The sequence below is a fragment of the Tremella mesenterica genome (genome assembly GCF_000271645.1).
Source record: "Tremella mesenterica DSM 1558 unplaced genomic scaffold TREMEscaffold_11, whole genome shotgun sequence".
Lineage (NCBI taxonomy): Eukaryota > Fungi > Basidiomycota > Tremellomycetes > Tremellales > Tremellaceae > Tremella > Tremella mesenterica.
The window spans coordinates 325813-350499 of NW_006711235.1; the positions used below are offsets into that span (position 1 = coordinate 325813).

Sequence of the window (24687 nt, forward strand, 5' to 3'; positions counted from 1 at the left end):
CCAAGTTGCATATAGATTATTCAGGAGGAAGAAACGGAAGGTTTGATAGATACGGTTATTTGTAGCTTTGTTTTTGCTTTTAGATACAGTACGTGTGGTGAATTCCACTTGCATTACATATTCATTGATTAGAGGTTTTGACACCTTCTTTGATGTCCACATGTTTACATTCACTCACATCTACATCTTCATTCGTTCGATGGTCTGCCTCTCTCAACCATCTCAACTCCACTTTGACTATTCCCTCTCTTGGTATTATTCATGTATGAACCTCGTTCTGGGTCATTTCACCTCTGTATCTGATTCCGTCTCTACATTGATACATTCCTCGCATCCACCTTCTGTATCCCTTTCCCTCTCATGATTTGACAAGCTCCCTTCTTTCTTCTCTTATTGTAAGTTTACTTATGACGAGTAGCACCATGCACCACCCAGCGCACAGACCGTATTCCCCTATAAAAATGAAACACCCCTCCCCTACCCCTTTGCCCGTGCGTTATTCCCCCTTGATCAAAGTGGCAAACAAAATCAGAGATGACAGTTGAACCAAAGGATGGAAATGCTATGTTGCTTCTTCTCTTCTTCTCTTCTTCTCTTTCTCTCCCCTCTTTCCCTTCCCTCTCCCTCTTTCTCATATCCACCTGATTAGATTCAACGTGGGATAACCTTACTTTCTCCATTCAACAAGAAGTATAAACAAGTAGAAGAAATAAGTGTTCGATAATCCATCCTCCTCGACGATCGACGAGATGTTAGCACCTGCTGCATTCCCTTCTTTGTTCCTTACACGTATGTTACCTCTCTTCTCAACTGTACTCCTTCCCTACTCCTTCTATCCTTCCCTGTTCTCCTGTTATTGTTGATAAACCAACAAACAACCATATCGTCATCTCAACCGTATCATGCGAATTCTATCTCAGTGAATCTGACCAAGCTAATCTCTTAGTATCAGGATTCATCTTACTTCTCCTAGTCACACTTTCCGTCCCGATCATAAAAACCATCTACTTGTTACATGTCGAAAGTGCACTAGGATCCACAGTAGCCAACGCTGGAGTTTTAGGGTTTTGTTACCCTGGTGGAAGTGCTAGTTTCGCTGGTATACATTATTCGACAACTGCACATTGTACCAACCCAAAGGTCGCTTATGAGTTGGATCCTACTTTTTTAGGATATTCCGTTGGTTCGGTGAGTTATGAACGTTTTTTGGTTTCACATATATCATTCTTCCACGGATTGTCTGATTGAATCACACTGTTGATCCTTTCGTCCAGTTTGATGTCATAGAAAAAGGAAAGAAATTATCTCGGATTGGGTTTTTCTATCATGTCCCTCGTTTTGATTCATTTTTTACGTCAGAGAGAAATGAGCGTCAGAGAGAAAGGTGGGGGGGGGGGGGGGTCTTACAATGGCTCATTGAAATACCACCGTGTCGGGTCGAGTTTGAGCGTTGAAAGAGATTGATTGGAAAAGAAACATGGCTTATGTTCAGGACGTAGGTAAAGACGTTTCACGTGGATTGGCAGGAAGTTTAATCCTTAATGCTGTCGCTTGCGGTTTGGCGGGATTAAGTTTGTTTTGGGCGTTTTTCGCTTGGTTTTGTTCCAGTAGGATTTTAGAAATTGTGCGTTCTTTTCTCTCCCTTCTTATCACGCTTTTCATCATCTCGTGTCATCATTTAACAACGTGAAAACACTTCATGGCATTATTACACTAATGCAAACTACTCCATGTAAATATCATTTCGCTTCCGTTAGTGGATTGATAGGGAATGAGGAAGTTGGATGGTCTCAAAGCATTTATTAATCCCAGATCACCTTTTTATCCTTACTTCTCTCCGCACTTATCGCATGGCTCTCTTGGGCACTAGATCTAGCCATCGTACTGGTCTTCCGCCACAGGGTCAATCACGATACCAACGGAGCGTTTTCTGGACATATTGGGAATGCCGTATGGCTTGCTTTGGCCGGAGCTGTGAGTGGGCGTTTTCACCTCCATTCCTTTCAAATGGACCCGCCAGATCGAGTCGGACTTGTTTTTCAACAGACACATCATGTCTTGAGCTGAATCATCTCACCTATACCTAACTTGCAACATTGTCGTAGAAGAGGGATGGTCTTGTTCACGAGTAGGATGAATATGGAAGGATGACCCACTAACACCAGGTCGCACTCACGTTCGCACTTTGCGCAGCTGGTTGTGGATGTTTCGGTCGATATTCTTCTCGTTATGCCGATGCTCCACCCCCTCCTGCCAAATACGGTCGACGATACCCGTGAGTCTGACTTGGTTTTTATTTCACTCCATCGTCGTCTTCTGAGGCGACATTCATATCTGACTAAGTGGGGTCAGTAGTGTTGAGAGACGTGAAATCTGACGAGCAAGATGGCAAAGATCCGCCCCTATGGCCCGGGGCACTTATTGAGCTTTGGAAGATGGTAGATCCCGTTAATATGAGGAATGTTTTGCTTGAATGATAATGGTTATCTTTGATATAGTTTCTTGAATAGTGACCGGCTGCTGCCTACGTGTATGGTGATGACTTATGCAACTTAATGAAGTGATGATGAGTTTATTCTTGGACAGAGTACTCGTGCTTCGTTACAAACTCCTACTGTACTCGTATCGACTTCGGAAGAGGGATAAGAGTAGTGTCGAATTCTCCTCATAAGAAAAGCTTCCCTATTACATGTCTCGCGGGCCTATCTCGATCAACTCCGTCCAACTAACCATTAGTTACTACTAACTTATTTGGGCGGCCACACTCCAGCAAACGGTTTCTAATTCCCCATATACTTACTCTGATTTCCAGCAATGCATTACCAGTAAGGTTATACAAGGGACGGTCAAGTTGAAGCTGCCAGGACGCGTCCAACGATTCCCTGATCCCTGACCTGGGGAAACATTCCATCCGTCCAGCTCTCCACTAATTCACTAACATCAGCAAACAACATGCAACATACAACAACCATCTCATCAATAAAGACGAATCAGTCCAACATCCAACATCCAACATCCAACAACAATCTTGAACCTTTAATCATCGAGTTCATAAGGAAACTCACCCATAACATAATGTCAAAAGATCCTTTATCAACTCTCGGTTCAGATATATTCCAAAGTATAATCCTTCAATTACCTTACGTCGATTTATTGATAGGAGAACAAGTATCAAAATCATGGAATAACATCATCAATGAAAATCCTTTTTTATGGAGGATTAAATGTCATGAAGTTGGTGTAGACCCATTGATCATAAGTCGTTTACATGAATTGGAATTAAGATCTGCTGGAACTTTTTCAACCTCCACCTCAAACTCAACCCCTAATACCTTGAACAATCCTCTTTCATCTAATCTCGTTTCCACTTCCAACCCCTCCAATTCTCCCAGCTCTTCTCTTCCTTCCAACCCACTTACTTTTCCCTCTGAGATTGATCGATTGACAACATTCAATCCTCTCGATGATCAAGATGGATCATCTTCCCAAACCGATAAACCTTCTCCACCTGTTAATTGGAAGAAAATTTGTCAAAAACATATCTTAATCGGATCTAATTGGATACACGCACGTTCTAAAGATATAAGAATAAACACTCAAGATTCGATACATAGATTTAAAATGATGGATTTTCAATTAGGTCAAAATCAATATATGGTTTATACTTCTTGGGGAGATGAAGGTGGTTTATACGTTATGGAAGTATCTAATGGAAGGAAAGTTTTTGAAATTGAAGGAGTTAGATCTTATGCACATTTAGAACATGTTGATGGTCATTTTATTTTTGATAGTCAAGATGGTGAGTTTTTCTTATTTATTTATCTATTTTCTACCTCGTATAAAAATTATTAATCACCTTACCTTGTTTCAAAGACTTCTTTCTTTTTTCCGTTTTCATTTAACATTTCCTTCTCTTTATCAAAATGATGTATACAATTCTTTTTGAGAAGGAAACTTTTTCTTATATTGTTATGTTGGATATCGCTCAAATCCCAGGTCGATCTCTTGAAGTTTGGCGTACTCAAGAATGTATCGACAGAAATAATTCACAACCTAACCCAGGAAGAATTTCTTCTTACTCCAGAGTGAGATCTTTCACTCATCCGGAATTCAACACCAGAACCACACCACTTCCTCCTGGACATTTATCGTATTTTCGTACCATCACACCGAATGGTCCAATTCCATTCAACGCTTTCAGAGCTCGAAAAAGTATTAGAATGTATCAATCTACCAATTTAAATTCATCTACCACCATCACCACCACCACCACTACCGCCGCTCGGAATAACATAGAGGACCAATTTCGAACCCAAGAAAATAATCAAGAAACGACACAAACAGAAGAAACATTTCATCCAATGTTATTAGTAGCAAGTACATCAAGTCATCATATATACGATTTATCAGATTTTGATTACGTAGAAAATGTCATACTTGACGTACCTGTCGATATCCCAATACAATCACAATTATCTTATGTTGAATTTGATCAAGAATTCGTCATAAGATGTCAAGGTGATTCCATAAAAATATTTTCACGTCAAAATGGTAACCAATTGATTTCTTTCCCTAAAGTGGATGATATGCAATACCAACCTGCAGGGATCGTGTTTGATATGAAAAGAACTTCTGGAAGGAGGGATTTGAAAAGGGTAGAACCGTTTGGTGAGGTTGAATTTACTGCTGAAAGATGGAAATGGGATTTTGAAAGATCAAATGTTTTGTCAAGTCGGAATCGTGTAACCAAATTTTACGCGTGAGTTGAGAGAGACAGACAAAACATCTTTTCATCTATTATATCATTCTCATTCTTCATTTCGGATTTAATCCTTTTTCCAAACCTCTGAACTGTTTTTGTTCGAATCCTTTACTGTGTTCGTACAAATACTTTACTATTCTTGTCCAAATCCCTTGCTATTTTCGTTCAAGTGTTTGAAAATAAACGAAAGTGATGTTTTGATCTGAGGGAGAGGGTATCTTTTTCAATGTTCTCTGTTTCATGATAGTATAAAAGTGAAGAGACTTTGTGGTGGCGGTGCAAGAAGGGGGGGGAACAATGTTGGTAAAAAGTTAATTCTCAGTGCACATTGTACCACTCAACATTTGGTTTGTTTAGCCAATTGGTGTACACTGATCGTACTCAATTATCGCGAGGTATTCCGACATGTTGAAAGAGAACAATTAAATCTTCCGCTTTCACTGGATTATATCAAGGAGAATAGTGTCATGTTAGCTTTATATGGTGGACATTTAGAAATTGTTGGAGATCGTGTAGCTATTAGCGAAGTGAGTAAAACTTCCTCACCGATTGAAATCCTTTTTTCTTCTTTTTGCTTTCCCTTCTTTTTAAATCATACCACAATCCCATCTACTTAAAAAAAGTCCAAATTTGTGCATTTCGATGATGTTCACTCAAAAAACATCGGATTGTTCTGTCACGTTACTACCCTCGCGTGATTTTTGGTAATTTTTTTCTTAAAAAAAAGAGGAAAAAGAGAAGATGGAGAGGAAGAAGAAGAAGAAGAAGAATAATCAAAACTGATTATGTAAAGTACAATGGCGGTATAACATTATTAGATCTTTTCCCTTTAACCACATCACTCCATAACAGTCGAAATAACCATATGATCAATTCGACTATAATCACTGATTTACCAAATCATCAAAACTCAAATACGAACATATCTGACGATCATGATTTCACAACGGACTTGGATCCATCCGACAGAAGTCGATTGGATCATATGATAGATGAAGAAATCGTACCTCCTAGAGCTATACATTTACCGATTGAAGAAAGAGAAAATCAAGAAATCACTTGCGTTCAAATTGTCGGAAATACATTATGGAGTTGTTGGTCTTATACTACTGAAGATGAAGAAGGGGTGGATCTTGATGTTGATGATGTACCTCCTTTACCTAGGTTTGGGGTGGTTCACGGATGGGATTTTGGGGCTGTTTGAGGCTGTTTGAGGTCACGAGATTGTTCGTTGTGGTGATTCTGTCGGTGAGAGATTATGAGGTTCGATTGCGGATCATAAGTAGATAGATATTCGAGGATTCTTGTCTTATCTATACGATCATCAGATCAGGTCGGAAAAGGTCGTACGTTTATGTCCTCCCCTATAGATTGTTTGTACTGCGGGACATGGGGAAGTTGTGAAATGGTAGGGATAACAAACCAGGGGTGAATCCTAAATATCTGTTTCTTTCTTCTTCTGGGGAATTCATGATGATAGATGAATTTCAGAGTCTCAACTCATATGGACGACGACGATCTTTGACTGGACTACGTTCAAAGCGGATGCATCTTGAATTTTAAAATCAATCGGAAGTTGTTCCAACTTACCATTATCAACCTACGCTTCCTTCAAACCCTGCTGAATTCCAATATCCACTCACAAAGCTTATCAACACTTTCCAACCCTACAGCATTATATAAACTCGCTCTTCCACCACCAACACTTCTATGTCCTTTCAACTGTCTCAATCCACGTTCTTCAGCACCTTTAAAGAAGTCTTCTTCTCTTTCGATTATCTCAAAAGTAACATTCATCCAACTTCTAGCTTTTTTCTCTCTCACAACACCTTTCATCTTTTCTATCGTTTCCACTTTATCTAAAACTTGATAAACTCTTTTAGCTTTTTCTTCATTTATCTCCTTCATTTTCTCCATACCCCCATTTCTTACCAATTCCTTCAATACCAAAGCACATACGTAAATAGCGAAAACGGGGGGAGTATTGTATAAAGATCCATTTTCAGCCATAATCTTCCATTCCATACCTATCGGAGTTGGTATTACCCCACCTTTTGAATAAGCCAATGAAGTATCTACTAGAAGATCATTCCGAACGATCAAAACTGTTACTCCTGCTGGACCTAAATTCTTTTGAGCACCAGCGAAGATGACAGCATGTTTGTTTAGATGTGGGATAGGTCGGGAGAGGAAAGAACTTGAATAATCTGCTACTATAGGTATATGAGAAGGGATCATATCGAAAGGGAAAGAAAATTCATCGGAAAGTGAATATTGAACACCGTTTATAGTTTCGTTTTCACAGTAATAGATGTAAGCTGGATTTGAGGAGAATTTGTATTCTTCTTTACTTGGAAGAGTTGTATATCCGGTAGGTTTGGTATTTGCCGCAATGTGAGGGATGGCGTATGTGGGTGAAGAAGTGGAGGAAGGTGAACAAAGTCGGACAGCTTCGGAATAAGCTTTTGATGACCATGAACCTGTAATGATGTAATCGATGTTTGGTGGAGTGTATGAAGAAGCTGGAAGGGAAATGTTGGATGAAGATAAACGATGAGCGGCGAGAAGGTTGAGTATTATAGATGAGAACATTGAAGTACCACCGCCTTGGGAAAACAGTATGGAATAATTATCCGGGACAGAGAGCAAGGAATGAATATCAGCTGAGGGTTAGTCAATAATCTGAAACATGGGAGAATGTATAGAAGGAGATGTATTCACCTTCCGCACCAGAAATAATCCCCTTAAACTCTTTACCTCTATGTGATAATTCGCATATCCCCATTCCGGTCCCTTGGTAATTGACCAAACCACGAGCAGCTTCTTCAAGTACTGAAGTAGGTAATGGACTCGGTCCAGCTGCGAAATTGTGCACTTGACTTCTTTCCATTTTGATAATTGACTGTTGTTTCTCGTTTCTTCACACTAAAACTCTAACCTTGAGTAGCCAGCGGCTTTCGATATAAATGATATGTTTAGGAGAGAATCACAAAAAGTCGACGGACGATGAGTAGGGAGTTTATCCGACTCGCGGGAGGGCGACCGTGGCAAAAGCCAGATACGACCGTGGGAGATTCTTGGAGCTGGGGTAACCGTGGGAAAGTGTCCACTCGGCTCGATCACCAGACAGGCAACGACGACGACGACGACGACGATAGCGATAACGACCATAACGATAACGGCACCGACGACGACGACGACTAGGGTCATATATGCTCCCGGCGTCCTGGAGCATCCCTGAGGCCCCGAGGGTAGCCAATCGAAGGCGGAAAGATACGGCATCAGGGTGACATGATCAGCTCCTTCTTTAACTTCCCAAACCATTGACGACATTCATGTGACAAATCTTCCTTTTCTCTCCCTTCTATTCCACCTCGGCTATCTCAATTCCTCACTCCTTCTTTTTCTTTTTACTCTTTCCATGAGTCATTCCTGCCACACACCTGCACATCTGTCTGATCTCAAGGCGACGAGAAAACATCCGAGAGTTCATCGGTAATCGGCATTCCGGTTATATATGTTAACACCAACCGCAGGTTTACTCTATCTCTACTGCTCTTTCAACACATTCGTAGTTGTAGATCTGAAATATTACCTTAGCTCCAGCGACAAGCTTCTTGAAGTGTAACAGCCGATTCTTCGACCGTGAAGCCTAGCGAGAAGACGAGATTCAAGATGTCAAGAATCCTAACACCTATCAATACCACCCCCTCACCCTCTCGTCCAACTTCGTTCCCAACCTCCCCTACCCCTTCTCTCAATCCGGCTCCTCCACCTCTCCCCGCCAGTCTTCAAATTCTGGTCTATCTCCTCAGAGAACTTGTATATTGGGCGAATATCTGGCTCGATAGATTATGGGCTTTAGTACATGACTTGTTTTATCTCGGTTTGACGATAATGAGACTGGTGGAACATGTTCCTATGTATGGTTCTAGGGCTAGGTCAGGGTTGGTGGGTGAAGGAAAAGCTGTGGTGATTATTGGAGCAAAAGAGAGTGAGTATGGAATTTCTAATACATATCCTTCAACTTCCTTCTTCAATTTAACTCGCCTTCTGTTCGAGTGGTATCAGTATACCAGCCATTGATCTACCCTTTACCTCACCATCTTCAACACAATGTATCAAATCCTTCTCACGTGTCACGGTTTTTGGATTACTCCGTCCATGTTACGCTCAACCCTTCCACTCGATCTCTGAACACGGATCGACTAACCTGAAGACATTTGCTCACGACAGGCATCGGTCAACACCTCACCCTTCGACTTGCCAAATTAGGCTACACTGTCTTTCCTCTCCTTCCACAACCATCCACTTACTCACCTCCAACCTCTCAAGCACTCGCCTCTCTTCTCCTCACGTGGGGAGATATCAAAAAACATTTACTCGTTTCTTATCCCCGTCATCCTGGTGCAGTAGTACCCGTCATGACAGATCCCGAACCAAAAGATTGGCCATGGACATGGAGTGTAAAATCAGCATTGAAAATCACTGGTCGATTGGAACATGCCGGCGAAACCATCAGAGCTTATTGTCGAGATCATCATTTATGTTTAGTAGGTATTGTCTGTACACCTCGAGGTACACTTCCACCTATTCCTTTACCTGCTTTATCACCAAGTCCACCTTCACCTACAAAAGAAAGTCAAGCCGGACAAGGATTAGGTTTAGACGTAGGTTTGACAGAAGAATCCAGTGGATCAATACAACCTAAACCAATCACAAACATGATCGATTTAAGTGATAATGATATCACATCATTCGTTAGTGAAATGGAAATAAGTGGTGGAAATACTAGTGTATTAGTTGCTAGAATCTCACAAGCTCCTGATCAAGCACCAACAGAAGAAGAAGAAAAAGCAGGTACTACCACTACCACTACAAGTTTCACACCTCGTAGACGTGGTTCTTCGACTTCACCAGCTTTATCTATGGTAGAACCTGATCCTGATCCTGCCGGTTTAGGTTTACCAAGTAAAAATACACTTCATTCTCTTTTCACTGGAAATGTTATTGAACCTGTGGCTATGATTGGGTATCTAGGAGATTTATTGGGTAATGCTAAAAGACATGGGAAAGGGAAAGGTAAAGTTATTTTCATCAATGATTTGAATGGCGCGGGAGTTATGAGAATGGATGAGAGGGAAGGTTTAGCTATGCGTAGTGTTGGTGGAGCTAGGAGAGAGGCTATCAAAGGTTTAAGGAAAGAACATGGGAGAGGTGGTTTGATTGCCGTTTGTGAGATTGTTGCTGGTGAGTGATGAAGTTTACCATTCATTATTAATCTAACCTTCTCTCCCAAACCGTTCTGCATGGTCTTTCGTTCATTTCTTACATCATGGCTTTTCCGCACTTCCTCAATGCCAGTCCTATTTCAACTCATCCCTGATTTTTCATTCTGGTCCATCAGATCACCTACCATCTATTTTGACATATCTCGTTGAACACAATTTAACTTCCAGGTCGTCTCATCCGTCGTCGTAACCTATCACCTGAAGATCTCCCAGATATTCATCTAAGAACATCAACCTCTCATTCTAAACTTCCAAAAATACCACAATCAAATCGACCAGCTCCATTCTTTCCTTTTCTTCACACTCCCACTCCCACTCCCTCTTTCCATCTTCCTCCCACATCCACAATCCTCACGTCTTTCGACCCTTCCAATCCAGGTAAAGGTCCGTTCGATCCTTCTGAACATTACATCGCGACAAGACAACATTTCCCCCCGACGCCAGGTTTGACACCGGAACAAGTACTAGATATGGCACCTACTATAGTGGCAATTGATGAACATGCTATTTTTTGCGCGGTGGATACGGCTTTGAAATGTCGTCATGCGAGAGATAGGAGTTATGTAGGTTGGGAACCTTTGATCAGAGATTGGGTCGGTTGGATCCCTGGAAGTGGTCTGGTTTGGTGGATGGTTTGTCTCGGAGCAAAATTATGGGCTAGGATTTTGACTCTTTGACAAGTTGAGACAAGATCAGGTATCACGAACCGCAAAGTGACTGAGGGGTAGATATACTTTTGAACTTTTGGGGATGCATAGACAGTGGACGAGTGCGACTGAAGTGGAATGGAGATTAATGGGATGGGGATTGGGTTTTCAAATTGAATACAGTCGGTGGGGGTTAGAAGTTGATGAGGAGAGGAAACGGAGTACAAGAAGATGACAGGAAAGTCATGTATATGTTTCATGTTATACGATGTATGTAAATTGTTACATGTATAAAACACTATCCTCGTACTTCTCGAACTCGAGTTTCTTTCAAGATGTTTACGGTACCTGATCACACAACCACTACTTGACGATATCACCTTGCACCACGGAGTCGGTTTGAAGAGCGATGAAATTGTCTTATCCAACAACGAGGGGTACGTACAAGTCTACAAACTCGTTGATATAATCACGGGTTTATGATGTTGGCTATACATATCTTCTCTCTTTGGAGCAATCGAATGATGGATAAGGTAGCTTGAATGATTCGATCATATGGGAAATCATGGTTCGGGAAAATATTCAGGAACTAAACCTTCATAAACTTTTTTATCTTTTTCACTAAAGACAACAAAGATAACTCGAGTTATAGACTTGTTTTCCTGTAAGAAAAGTCGAGTGGTACGAAGTGATATTTGTGTAGCTTCGATTATTGGATAACCATCTGTATGTCAGATCCATTCTGGAAGAAGCTTGAAAGAGTACGATAGAGGAAAGAAGAATTCATTCTGGGAGAAGCGTGAAAGAGTAAGAGGAAGGAAAGGAGAATTCATTCTGGAAGAAGCTTGAAAAGTAAGAGAGAGGAAAGAAGAGATCATTCTGGAAGAAGCTTGAAAGAGTAAGAGGAAGGAAAGAAGAAGAAAAACAGAAAACAGAAGAAGAACTCACAAACACCAGTAGAAATACTTGAAAAACCTATTGTCTCACCTCCTTTAGCGACACAAGCTTCGAGGGATGTTCTATAACATGATTCTAACTGTTCGGCTGATCTTTCGACGTTGAGCTTCGAATAGATTGGACCGACAGTATGAGCTACGTATTTCGCCGGAAGCTAAGTGTGAGCTGATCTGATCTTTGACTTCATTTCTGGCTCCCATCCATTCTCGATATTTCACTTGAACAAAGTGTCTCCTGAAATCTTCATCTGCCCGAAGAGGTGAGAGGATTGCTTGGACGTGAGGAGTCATCGGGATGGATCTGCGGTGAAACGAATCTCAAGCCAAGATTTGGTAATTACGGCAAACTCAAAGTATGTGATTCGAAAGATCTTGGATGTGTTTTGATGAGGGGATAACTCACATCATATCCTTTGGTCACTTTGGTCTCTCCAGTTTCCGCCCCACCTAAACCCTCACATTCCTTCAATAAGTCTGGACCTGCGGCAGAATGGATAGCCCCGTCTACTCCACCTCCACCAAGAAGAGATCGATTAGCAGCGTTGACTATCATATCTGCCTATCGGGTCAGCGTCCGTTTCAAACCTCCCTTCAGTGGAGTGAGAGCTAGCGGGAGAAGTCATTCGAGGTTTGACGGCGGGAGGTAAGAGGAAGACATACTTTGAGTCTAGTGATATCGCCTGAACGTCAGCAGGGTCACCTGGGATGATACAATCGATCTGTATCTCCAGATTTCGGATCTGAGGGTCGAGAGAGCGCGATGGATTGATCTCTGGATTTGTGTTGTGATAAACTAGGATCACAACGTTTGAGGTTGAAGGAGGATGAGACGGTGGGACAGGTTAAGAGTGAGGGCTTTCACAAGTGTCATAACCAGGTATGAAGAGAGAGAGATAGAGAGGAATTATATAAAACAACACCCACCTTGCCATATACAAACACGTTGAATGAGGTGAGGATCGGGAAGAAAGCAAGGTTTATCCTCAGGATCAGGTAACTGATCTCTATCGTACATGTCCGCCAACGTCGGGAGTACTTCCGCCAGAACGGGAGTAGGAGACATCTTGAAAATACCCTGTCGCCTGGATCGAGAGAGGAATGCTATTATAGAAGAGATCGTACGGTTTAGACGGGTTCGAGATGAGGAAAAAGGAAGAAGGGTGAACATGGAGAGGAAAAGAGGAGGGAAAGTTAAAGTGGCGGAGTGGCATTTCTTCCACTTTCCTTCTTCCCTCTTTCTCTACCCTGTAAACGAAACGTTCAGGCCTGTCTCAATGGTTGTATACGCCACATCTCACCCTCCTTAGTTATGCAATACCCCTTCGAGGATCTCAACAAGTAGACGGTGGGTGGCCGAAGGCGATGATGATGACGTCGATGAAATCGTCGGAAGGCGAAAGACCAGGCAGGACAATCCTCGGCCATATCCACTATCCACCATGGACAAAGGTTGGAAGATAGCTGTGTAGGTGACATAAGGGAGGATCATAAGTGTTTCACACTCAGTTACTTTGAATCAGAGACAGACAAGACTATAAGAAGCAACACCCCCTTTCCTGCCTGGCAAACATTCAACAACCCACTTTCAACAACAAACCAATTCTTGACATGGGCTTACCCGTCAGTACAGTTCCCCAATCACCATTGGTTCTCTCCACTTCTTGTAGCAGTGCAAAACTCAATACGTTGAATGCAAGTGTCAAAGTACTTGATGAACTTCTTCATTATAATCATCAATATCGGAAAGAACAGACTGCTTTGGAGATTACCGGGTTGGAAGGAGGAAAAGTCACGCTATGGCCCATACTGCCAATCAGCAATGAACTCGGTCAGGCTTTACAAGAATTTGAGTCCGCCTTGCAGAACTCTCACTTTCATACCGATGTGCAGGCGGAGTGGTATAGTAGCTTTCTTATCAACCAATCCTCATTGTTGGAGTATCAACATTGGCAAAATGCTTGGGATCCGAGGGCCAACAATGAGTATGAAGTTTACATGCACGAGTATACCAACAATCTGACTAGGGATTTATCAGAAGGAAAGATACCAGGAGTGGACTTGGTGGTTTCTCTTGACAACACATCAGAGTTGAAAGTTCCAGAGGGTACCACAATAGGGAAGTTAGTTTTGGACAACTGGTCATCTGCAGGTAAATCCAATGATCCTTATCTCCTGAAGACCGCTGGCCCCCTAAGCCTGCCACCGCTCAGTGATTTCCGGGGTCAATCTGACAAAGCTCAGGAGGCTGGGAGGTGTATGAGTAGTGTACAGATGTAGGGGAGGTGTCTGGACCAGAGATTGTAGAGAGTTTGTGTCTGTGAGCTATGGTTATGTGTCAGGACCAGACGTTGAAAATAGTCTTCTGTTCAGGGTCACAACAACTGGAAGCAGTTCTATTGAACTCAACACAATAGGATGAGAGAAGGACAGATAGGGGAAGGCAGTGCTGCAGTAGGGTAGGACGGGTTGTCCCCCTTTTGAGATTTCCCCACTGGGTTTGCTCAAAGCGGTTCCACACCTGTCTGAGTATGTACATAGATGATTGCAGCAGGACAGGGGAGAAATCAGGAGACTGTCACAGCCGTCAAATAACTTCTCTCTAACGGACCGATGGTCAATGAACCTCGGCTAACTTGACACTACGGGCTCATTGTCTCACCCAAACGGGAGGGCGCAGAAGTTGAAAGGGGTGTAACTACGGCGTACTTCGATGTAGTTCCTCTAATTGGGGTTTCCTCTGATAGCGATGTATCTCAATTTGAATGCAGCTATCTCTATCAATCTTTCACTACTGACAACAACCAAGGATCACTGAAGAACTTCAGCTATCTTCTCAGCTAATATTATTCACTCTTCCTAGATGTTCACCCAGCCCACCCGCGCTTAGACGTACTTCAACGCACTTCGTCCAACCTCCCCAAACCCCCGGCCATCCTTCTCCTCCTTCGACTAACTCCGCCTAACATCGCCGCACTTCTGCTCCCATTGTCCCTACTTGGCCTAACTCTGTCTAACTCTGCCGTATTTCCGCTCCCATTGTTCCTAGTCCGTAGCTCAATATAACAGTGCCCAACGGAACAGTGATCTTAACCACTGCAACAAAAAGGCCTATTAATTGGCAATTGACTCTACCGCCAATCGCTGGTTAAATACCCTTCCCCAACTTTTGCTTGAGTTGTCATGTCCTTTGTGACAAGTTTGTGCATCACATATCTTTCAGAAAAGGATATCAGGAGGCCTTTTGTAATTTGTAGTTTCCCTTAAAATATCATTTGCAACTCACAAAAGACCTCTCCTTGACATACTACATACATCCAACACATCCCTCATCATTATTACCTTCACCCACGTCAGCACACACACTGTTATGACCCGGTCAGGATGAAGCGTGTCATAACCCATGCTTGGGCTCATATAGCTCTACCAGAGCTCATATAGCTCCACCGGAGCTCATGTAGCTGACTAGAAGCATTGTATGATTCATGAGCCGAATACAGAGCGCTCTATGATAGTTCAGTAAGCTCTACTGATGCTCTACCAGGGCTCTGTTAGATCATATGAGCTAGTCTATGGCTTGGGGAAGGCTCGTTAGTTTTGTTAGTAATGGGATGTGAGCTATGGAATAGCTCACTGAGCCTTGCTCACTCTGATAGCTCTACGTGGACTATATAAACCCTGTATCTACTTTGGAGTTGCTTTTCTTCTCCAAGGATCAATATATTATTTGCCACTCGCACAAGACCTCTTGACATACTACTTACATCCAACACTTCCCTCATTATCATTACCCCTGTCCACACCATCACCAACACCTCTATTGTCATCTTGACCTGCCCGGATCCTTCGCAAGTCACCTTAGTCGTCTGACCACATCACAAGTCTACAGACAACAAATTAACCGTCGTTGTCCAAGCTAACTAAACAGTTGCAGTCCACCTGTCTTTGTTCCATTGAGGGCTGTCAAGGACAGGACCGTGACACACACCCTTATTGTCTGTCATCTCAACCTGCCCGCATCCTTTACAAGTCACCTTAGTTGTCCAACCACATCACAAGTCTATGGACAACATACAAACTGTTGTTATCCAAGCTAACTAAACAGTCGTAGTCCACCTGTCTTTGATCCATTGAGGTCTGTCAAGGACAGGAGGACTATGATCCAATGACCAAAAGGTCAGCCAGGAATGTTGAAGCATGCCTTCTCACATGGATCAGTCACTTTGGCAACCCTGATATCCTTCAGTCTGACAATAATTGTGATTTCTGCAATACACTTATCACCAATCTCGCGGAAACATATGACATGAAGATCAAACATGGCCTTCCACAAACACCTCCAGTTCAAGGTCTCATTGAGCAAGCAAATGGTACTGTCAAAACATGTCTGTCAGAGTGGTGTCTTGAACATCCAGAACGTCCATGGTAAGCTCAATGCTTTCAGTCCTGAGTACTGCTGATTGATAGGATAGAAGGGTTATCTACTGTTATCTGTTCAATCAATCACACAAATCTTCACGCTCCACATGAGACAGTCTTTGGATGGAAGCATTGGGAGATACAACTGTGGACAGTAAGAGGAGATTGTACAATCATTCAGTGCAGGATGAGCAGGAAGAGATTTCTGAAGACGGATCAGAAGAAGCAGATGAGAGAACAGAGTTGGTGTTTGAATGGGAAGAAGATGACAAGATTTATGGCACACAATAAAATCAAGGAAGTGTCCAGGCTACAGAGGAACCACTGAACGTACTCCAAACTGGTGAGAGGCCAAGTGTTCACAGCTGAATATCATTCACTGATGCAGCCAAAGCCATCAAGCCTTTAGGAAACAAGCTCCACATTGCAAGCAATGTCCCTCCCCAAGTTGTCACGAACTACGTCGTGACACCTCAATGATTCCACCAGCAATGACCCTCCTTTGACCGTCAAAATCCCTATCACGTCTCAACCTCGTCACCCCACACGTAACTTAGGACATCTGAGACCAAGTACGGCAAAGTCGGACAGAGTTAGGTGAGCCAGGGACAATGGGAGCAGAAGTACGGCGAAGTTAGGCGGAGTTAGGTGAACTAGGGACAATGGGAGCAGAAGTGCGGCAATGTTAGGTGGAGGTAGATGAACTATGGACAATGGGAGCAGAAGTGCGGCAATGTTGGGCGGAGTTAGTCGAAGGACGGAGAAAGACAGCCGGGACTCGGGGAAGTTGGACGAAGTGCGTTGAAGTACGTCTAAGCGCGAGAGGCTTGGGTGAAGATCTAGTAGGAGTGTCATAACCCTTGAATATCTGTAAATACCACGTGCATATTGTCCACTCAAGTCCAGTCAACTTTACTCAAATTGTCTCCACTTGTTCCATCGTACGACCTGTGGATCACCATTCAACCTTAATCACCCTCCCATCACTGAGTCAACCTGACTCGACATTGTATACATCAATCACGTCATCTGTCGTCATCTGAAGCTCTGGCCGACATGTACCAGGTTCCGTGCCCTCGGTTCCGCTCAGACCGGACAAACTGATAAGCAAGGGTATCTCGGGAGCAATATTAGCTGGATGGCCGGTTGGCATCTATTTCTGTATATGAACCCGTCCCAATCAACAAACAACAGAATCATCAATGATCGATAATTAGCCATCAATTCCTTAATTACTAATTAGTGCCTTAATTAGCCATCAATTACGGGTACCTCAATTAGTGATCAATCACGGGTACCTTAATTAGCGATCAATTGCGGTTACCTTATTTAGCGATCACACCACTGACGTCATAGGAGAGTACGTACGTCTGTCAACGGTAGTACAACTCCCTCGGTTACCAAATAACTGGTTCGCCGGATCAATCACCGGATCAATCACCGGGTCATCCACCGGGTCAACCACAGGATCAACCGGTCAACCGGTTGTCAGAATAGCCTTGTGAAAACACGTGTCTGAATATGGTAAACACGCTACTGATCAATACACACCCGCTACTGATTGAGAAGTGTATGCCACTGATGAAGAGTACACACTAGTGATGAGGAGTATGCAGTAATGGTCAGAGGTTCCATCTCTTGCAGCAGTGCGGACGACTCAACTGAGAGAAACAGAAGGAAAACCACTCTACTAAGCATATTTAGCCTATATTTGAACCGCTTGAACCTTTACCGAACTCGCAGGAATGAACCAGCTATTTTTGAGTCAGAATCTGCATAATGTGGGCGCTTAAGAAACACCCTCTGAACCCCCTGAAAGATCAGAGCTCATCTAATTCCCAGGCCTCAAGATCACTTCTCGCGGCTCCTTTATTTGTCTGACTTTTCAATGGGTTTTCAGCCTTTGATGAGGAGATCTCTTCTGGGGCTTCTAGGATGAGTCAGAGGCTTCTGAAAATTCGTTTAAAACACTGCTTTTGATACAAGGTTTCCTCAGGGTTTCCCCCTTTGAAGTAGGAGAGGAGAGGAAGGAGTTTTAGGCTCAGTTTGGAGGATTTTGTCTATAAATAGTGGTTCTAGCTCTCTGTTTGTTTCTCTGTCTCTCTGATCAATTGTCATCTTTGATTCTAGCTCTCTACTCTAACTTACTGTTGCCTTTAGGACTGTTTGAGACACGCCATTGCGGCTTCATCGTCATCAGTCATATATTTGTGACAAGGAGTAAATAATGTTAGCTGAGAAGATTGCTGAAGTTCTTCAGCGATCCTTGATTGTTGTCAGTAGTGAAAGATTGATAGAGATAGCTACATACAAATTAAAATACATTGCCATCAGAGAAAAACCCCCAGTTAGAGTAACTACGTTGAAGTATGCCGTAGTTGTTAACTGATAATTAGATGATAATACAGAGGGGAAAAAGAGCATGCATCAATTCTACATGTCTCTATACTTATCACATTCCACTCACACGCATAAAACCAGAGACGATCGAATAAAGTTCAGAGGATAAGTTGAACGGAGAAATATTCGACGGAAGGGGTAATTCTAACGGCGGTTCGGCCGTCCTGGCCCGATTCTATCGGCTAACACTCCCCCACGGGACAATGCACGACTCTGCAGTAGTCCCGGACGATTTATCGATGGCGACGGCGAGGTTTGTGATGATGTAGAAGGTAGTAATGATGAAATATTGAGTGTTATGTGTGTGGTAGTAGTGGTAGGTGAAATCGTGAAATGAATTTCTGTGGGGCCCCCCGCGGGGCTCCGCTCTGACACGTGGCTACCACTCACCGCTACCAACGACTGACTCTTCTCTATCTTTCCTTTTACTTCATCACTTTTATCTCCAATTATCGGTATGTCCATCTTTCGTCTTTCTCCACTTCTATCTCTCATTTCTGACTCTCTGAACTTCCCTTTATCCTGTCTGCTTCTTAAAACTTCAGGTTTGCTAGTAGGATCCCGAGAATCGATGAATTTCCTTCGTGGTCCTGGCTGACGAGATATCACAGTTTCGCCACTCGTCGGAAATCTTTTATTTTTATAAGAATCATCATTATGTCTCGTCGTGGGTTTCTCCTGGTTGGTTTCTGGAGGGAATCGGAGAGAAAAGGTACGCTGTTTATTGATTCTGTCATTATCTAGACTGATTTCTCGAATTCTCTCCAATGATAATCTTTTATCTTCAGATGTTGCTGGCCACCTTGGCCTACGCTCGGTTTCTCTTGGCGGCGGCCTCTCGTGGTGGACAGGGGGCCTCATCCTCCTTATTCGACATGATTCACGAGATGGAGGCTTGGGAAGGGGAGGTAAGGGACGTCTTGGACGACGAAATGAGGGGTCGTGATGTTGAGATGGGGAATATTTAGTTTTCTCTCTCATCTCACCATGTAGCCGTCCTTCCCTTCTCTTCTGTTCCTTCTCTTTCATCTCTCTAACGATCCTAGGTTCTACCGGTGGTTTCTGACCTATCTTAGAATTACTCACATTCTTAGGTACACCTGAAAATTTTACATTTTGGCTCACGAGAACTTTTCCTTCGGTGGTACCTTCGGTGGGTTTCTCTGAAGTTCCTTCCACCCACACTTCTCCTTCTGATACTACTTCTCTCTCTGGTACCACTTCGTTCTCTGTACCACCTGACAGATCTCCTAGGTCCTCAAATTCAGAATAATCGTAATCGATGATTTCATCATCATCTAATGTCACGTATACTGAACCAATGTTTTTCTTCTTCGGTGGTTCTACACGTATCGCTGACATATTCACCGAATGTACTGGTCCACCTAAAGCTTTTGTAAGTACATCTGCTCTCTGATAGACAGTGCTGACGTATGCTAGTTCAATAACTTTATTACTGACTAGATCTCGAAGAGCATGATGTCGAATATCGATATGTTTTGTCCTCTGGTGAGTACCAGGTTTTCTCGCCAGTGATATCGATCCTTGGTTATCGCAGTTTAATGTAGTAGGATTTAGCTGATCGTAGCCTATCTCCCTCAGTAATCCTCTCAACCACTGAGCCTCCTTCGCTGCTTCAGCCATCGCGATGTATTCTGCTTCGACTGTCGACGACGATACCGTAGCTTGTCTTTTTGAACTCCAGGTTATCGGTGAGTTGTTCATCATGAATATCCAACCTGTAGTTGATCGTCGTGTGTCTTTACAACCTGCCCAATCGGCATCAACCCATCCTGCTAGATCACTAGCCTCGCCACCAAGACGAATACCATGTAACCGAGTGGACCGAAGGTAGGTAATTACCATTATCCCTTCTTCCCATACTTTCTTCGTCGGTTTGGTGAGGTACCTAGCAAGGTATGAAGCTGCATATGATATGTCGGGTCGAGTACATGTGGCTAACCACTGTAGACATCCTATTAATTCTTGAAATGGTCGAATTTCACTTTCCACTTCCGACATCGAAGGATTTTTCACAGTAAGAGGTAACGGTGTTTTTCGATCTCGATGTAAGTCGTTTTCTGGAAACTTTTGAACTATCTTATCGATATATGCTGGTTGGTTTAACCATATTGTCTTTTCTTCTCTGTTCCTTGTTACCTTCATACCTAAGATAGTACTTATCTCCCCCAGGTCGGTTATTATCCACCTTTTTCCTAGCCCATCGAAAATTTCTTTTGCTTCTTCCTTCGATTTCGTGGCTAATACCAGATCATCGACATAGGCTAGCAGTATTGCTGCTCCCTTTCCTTCGATTTTCCCTTCTGGTCTGTAGTAAAGACCCCAATCTGACTCGATTCTTGAAAAACCTAGGTGAGATAATCCTTCCCCGAGTTCAATCCACCATGTTCTACCAGATTGCTTTAACCCGTAAAGAGACTTGACTAACTTCAAGGTATTACATCCAGGTTTCGGTTTTATCCCTTTGGGATACTTCATGTAAATTTCGACATCGAGTTTACCATTTAAATACGCTCCTTCGACATCGGCCTGACGAATTTCGAGATCTTCGGTGGCCGCTATAGTCAAGAGTATTCGTAACGACCCCGATCTACCGACAGGTGCGAATGTCTCTTCGTAATCGACACCTGGTACCTGTGAGAATCCTTGAGCTACCAGTCTGGATTTATACTTTAGTAGGTTTCCTTCTGAATCTGTCTTCACTTTGAATACCCATTTACAGCCTATGGCTTTACGACCCGGTGGAAGTACTGTTTCCACCCACGTTTCTTTAGATTCGATGTTAGATATCTCTTTCTCCATGGATTCCAGCCATTTTTCACCATCTGGGCCGTTTACTGCTTCTTCAGGAGAGACAGGATCAATGAGAGAAGTGTCACTTTCGATACCTGCGATAGAGGCGAGTGTGACTAACCTATTAGGCTCGCGACCGAACTCCAGAAACGAGTCTGTTAGGCCTGCAAAACGATGGGGGGGTCGAATAATTCGTCCGTGACGAGTCGTCAGGATCCCCTCGTCCCCATCATTTCTTCCTTCCTCATCATTTCTCTCATTTTCGACGATATCGTTCTCATAGATCCAATTTCCTCCCCAAATGCCCTGTCCACGTCGTCTTTCAGTGGGTTGTGGACCTGTATTAGGTGAGTTGTCTCTTTCGACATCATTTTCTTGTTCATTATCGATGTTTTCCTGTTCGCCACTTTCTGAGCGGTCGTCAGGAAAAATTTCTTCGTTGACGACGGGGTCTAGGTCCACTTCGATGGCGTCAAGAGGGGTTTGGATGACATCTGGCGACTCTCTAGTCGTCACCATTCGTCCTGTCGAGCGACGAATGTCTCGTGAGTGTTCGATTCGTCCCGATCCGTCCATTCTAACGATCCAACCGCTCACACCCTCATCTTGACCTAGTATAATGGCTGACGACCCCCTAGGTATCGTGAAGTTCGACTTCAGCCTTATCTCCCTTGGTATCTGAACGAAACATCGTTCACCGAACCTCCACACGCTCTCTAGATTGGTGTCTCTTCCTGTGAGTGATGTCCACCCTGATTTTCCAATAACACCAATCGATGTTTTCATGATTATAATGGCGGCGTATCTGACAGCATAGGACCAATACTCGTTGGGTAGTCCTGAGTCGAATAACATCGTTGATACCATCCCCTTCAAGGTACGTATCATTCTCTCCGCCACTCCATTTAATTCCGGTGTGTATCTTGGTGTAATGTAGTGGTTGATCCCTGCTGACAGGTAGAATTCCCTCATATCGAGACTATCGAATTCACCTCCCCCATCAGACCTAATCACCCTCACCCTTTCACCAAGCTGTTTCTCTAATTTCGAGATACACTGTCGAACGATATCTGACGATTCGTTCTTCGTCGTTATCGGTATCGCGAATACAATTCGACTCGCCCTTTCCACACCAACGAAGAAATATCGTTCACCTTTTATCGCCGGACCGAACGGGCCAGCAATATCGACATCCACTCCTACTCCTTCACCATCTCCTTTCAACATTGGTGCTTCTTTATTCTTTGGTAGACGTGTTATTTTGGCCTGCATACAGGCGGGACATTTATCGGTTGTAAAGGGATCGTTTTTGTAAGTGTCCCAGTCCTTCTTCAATAGTCCCTGTCTACCTAGATTCTTTAGTTTATCTACACCTATATGTCCGAGTCGCTGATGCTCAGATTCAAGTGGTGAAGTCGCCTTCGGTGTCGATATCACGATCATCGCGGCAGACATTGCTCTGCCGAATCGTACCGACCACAGTGAGTCATGTTTCCTCAAGCCTAGTTTCTCTTTACCTTTACCTATCCATCCACCACCGCTGCTTAGATTCGCCTTCCATCCCCATGAGAGTAACTTCGAAAGGGAGAGAAGACTTATCTTCGCTGTAGGGACGTGATGTACATCTTTCAGTACCATTTTCTGTCCTGAATCTAGTTCGAGGTTGATGTCACCTGTTTCCCAAGCCGTCATTGACTTGCCAGATGCTAGTCTGAACACTCTCGGTTCCACTAGTCTTTTAATATTCGTCATTATCGACCTGTGAGGAGTTATATGGTGAGTAGCACCACTATCCACTACCCAGGTGGGGATTACACGAGTGTGGCTTACATCATTAGACTCTGTAGCTAATCCCACCCACTCATTATCCTTATCCTCAACCCACGGGTTTTCAATTTCTTCGGGCCACACAATGTTACTCGTGTACCCTTCGTCATTGTCGAACCATGATTCTGTCGACATGGCCATCCCGGCCCACGCCTCATGTTCACCATCCAATGACGAATACATCAAGGAGGTTTTGGAGTTATCCTTGGACTGGTTCACATCCTTCGAGACCGTATGTCCTTTCTTATTATTCTTATTATTATTCCTCCATTTCTTTTTACCTCCATCCTTTCCATCTGCGTTCTCTTTCCTGTTCGTATCCTCTCTTTTAGGTTTACGACAGTACTTCGCTAGATGTCCTACAGTGTCACAGTTATAACACTTTCTGGTTTCTTTTCTGGGCTGACCATCAGAGATATTATCTCGGTTCACCCTCATTCCTTTATTTCCTTCGACGAACATCGCGAATCCCTTTCTATTGGTCCTACCAACAGGGCGCGCTTTACGTCTCGCCGTTTCTTTATTGAAGATCGATAAGACCTTTTCCCAAGATCTCTCCTCTTCTATGAGGGATGTTACTTCGATCTGGATGATCCTGTAGGATGGTGCTAGAATGGTATTGAGGAATAACCCAGCTCGTTCCTGTGAGTCAAACTTCAACCCTACCAATCTCGCTTCGGACATCGTCTTCGAGAAATCCTCTACATGCTTAGCCATTTCTTCGGCCGTCGCATCGTCCCTTAAGTCATAGCTAAACAACGCTTGACGGACATTCCTTTGATTCTCGATCGTCGCTGTCACATGCAGGGCTACGCAGTAATCCCACATTTCTTTAGCTGACATCTTCTCAGATATATCAAGCATCACAGCGTCCGACACTGTTCCCTTGATCATCCCCTGCGCTTTATTCTCCCTCGCTTGCCACTTTTCCCATTCCTTCCACTCTTCTCCAGTAATCCTTCTACCAACCACTTGCCCTTCGACGGGCGTGGTAGGAGGTACTGATCCCGCCCTCTCAGCTGCCGATCTAACCCCTACGCGACCAGGTTCGGTATCATTACCTGTGACGATGTTCCACACGTCACCTATCTGTAGATACACCTCGATCGACTTCCTCCACGGAGCATACGATGCTGGATCGTGGGATAACTTTGGGTGGCTCTCAAGAGAGATCTTAGACGACACGGAGGTCATTATGAGGAGAGTTAGAAATGGGAACTTGCCTTTGTTATATTATACACAGAAGGTATGTGACTTCCGACTGTTAATCTGTTAACTGATAATTAGATGATAATACAGAGGGGAAAAAGAGCATGCATCAATTCTACATGTCTCTATACTTATCACATTCCACTCACACGCATAAAACCAGAGACGATCGAATAAAGTTCAGAGGATAAGTTGAACGGAGAAATATTCGACGGAAGGGGTAATTCTAACGGCGGTTCGGCCGTCCTGGCCCGATTCTATCGGCTAACAGTAGTTACACTCCTTTCGACGTCTGCGCCCTCCTGGTTGGGTGAGACATCGACTTAGAGAGTCAGTTAGCCGGAGGTTCATCGACCGTCGTCTGT

General features: G+C 43.5%; 7 protein-coding genes across 7 annotated transcripts in view; 4 read left to right on the forward strand and 3 right to left on the reverse strand.

Moving 5' to 3' along the window:
* TREMEDRAFT_74521 (uncharacterized protein) overlaps positions 1-2565 on the forward strand; it is a gene marked incomplete at its 5' end in the record, with an annotated part of 5247 nt that extends 2682 nt beyond the window's left edge. Inside the window, 6 exons of the mRNA XM_007006848.1 lie at positions 419-491; positions 947-1188; positions 1493-1624; positions 1813-1974; positions 2166-2275; positions 2386-2565. Coding sequence (XP_007006910.1) covers positions 419-491; positions 947-1188; positions 1493-1624; positions 1813-1974; positions 2166-2275; positions 2386-2425 — 759 coding nt within the window. The 3' untranslated portion in view covers positions 2426-2565. The remainder of the gene's footprint in view (positions 1-418; positions 492-946; positions 1189-1492; positions 1625-1812; positions 1975-2165; positions 2276-2385) is intronic.
* Positions 2566-3075: 510 nt separating this feature from the next.
* On the forward strand, positions 3076-5966 carry TREMEDRAFT_64486 (uncharacterized protein; the record flags this gene model as incomplete). Its single annotated transcript, XM_007006754.1, has 4 exons — positions 3076-3799; positions 3997-4759; positions 5085-5289; positions 5556-5966. The coding sequence occupies 4 exons, from the start codon at positions 3076-3078 to the stop codon at positions 5964-5966; spliced, it is 2103 nt and encodes a 700-aa protein (XP_007006816.1).
* A 407-nt stretch (positions 5967-6373) lies between these two features.
* Positions 6374-7652, reverse strand: TREMEDRAFT_33737 (uncharacterized protein; the record flags this gene model as incomplete). Its single annotated transcript, XM_007006624.1, has 2 exons — positions 6374-7425; positions 7484-7652. 2 exons carry the CDS (start codon positions 7650-7652, stop codon positions 6374-6376), a joined length of 1221 nt encoding a protein of 406 aa, XP_007006686.1.
* A 785-nt stretch (positions 7653-8437) lies between these two features.
* TREMEDRAFT_64488 (uncharacterized protein) lies at positions 8438-10730 on the forward strand (the record flags this gene model as incomplete). Its single annotated transcript, XM_007006755.1, has 3 exons — positions 8438-8756; positions 8999-10012; positions 10222-10730. 3 exons carry the CDS (start codon positions 8438-8440, stop codon positions 10728-10730), a joined length of 1842 nt encoding a protein of 613 aa, XP_007006817.1.
* Positions 10731-11201: 471 nt separating this feature from the next.
* On the reverse strand, positions 11202-12788 carry TREMEDRAFT_57545 (uncharacterized protein). The gene is made up of 5 exons (XM_007006689.1): positions 12581-12788; positions 12317-12336; positions 12060-12215; positions 11649-11811; positions 11202-11424 (listed from the first exon to the last, which is right to left on the reverse strand). Exons 1-5 carry the CDS (start codon positions 12717-12719, stop codon positions 11264-11266), a joined length of 639 nt encoding a protein of 212 aa, XP_007006751.1. The 5' UTR covers positions 12720-12788; the 3' UTR covers positions 11202-11263.
* Positions 12789-13264: 476 nt separating this feature from the next.
* TREMEDRAFT_64490 (uncharacterized protein) lies at positions 13265-13933 on the forward strand (the record flags this gene model as incomplete). The annotated part of the gene is made up of 1 exon (XM_007006756.1): positions 13265-13933. One exon carries the CDS (start codon positions 13265-13267, stop codon positions 13931-13933), a length of 669 nt encoding a protein of 222 aa, XP_007006818.1.
* Positions 13934-14433: 500 nt separating this feature from the next.
* On the reverse strand, positions 14434-15480 carry TREMEDRAFT_64491 (uncharacterized protein; the record flags this gene model as incomplete). The annotated part of the gene is made up of 5 exons (XM_007006757.1): positions 14434-14481; positions 14560-14698; positions 14940-14960; positions 15288-15337; positions 15418-15480. 5 exons carry the CDS (start codon positions 15478-15480, stop codon positions 14434-14436), a joined length of 321 nt encoding a protein of 106 aa, XP_007006819.1.
* Between the last annotated feature and the right edge of the window lie 9207 nt (positions 15481-24687).

Bases quoted from the DNA above. Each gene is read 5' to 3' on its own strand.
- TREMEDRAFT_57545 (XM_007006689.1), bottom strand. From the start codon at position 12,719: ATGTCTCCTACTCCCGTTCTGGCGGAAGTACTCCCGACGTTGGCGGAC. The intron at 12,216-12,316 runs GTATGTCTTCCT...CTGACCCGATAG, and splicing joins GCGATATCACTAGACTCAAA to GCAGATATGATAGTCAACGC. The intron at 11,425-11,648 runs GTGAGTTCTTCT...TCTGACATACAG, and splicing joins AAGTATTTCTACTGGTGTTT to ATGGTTATCCAATAATCGAA.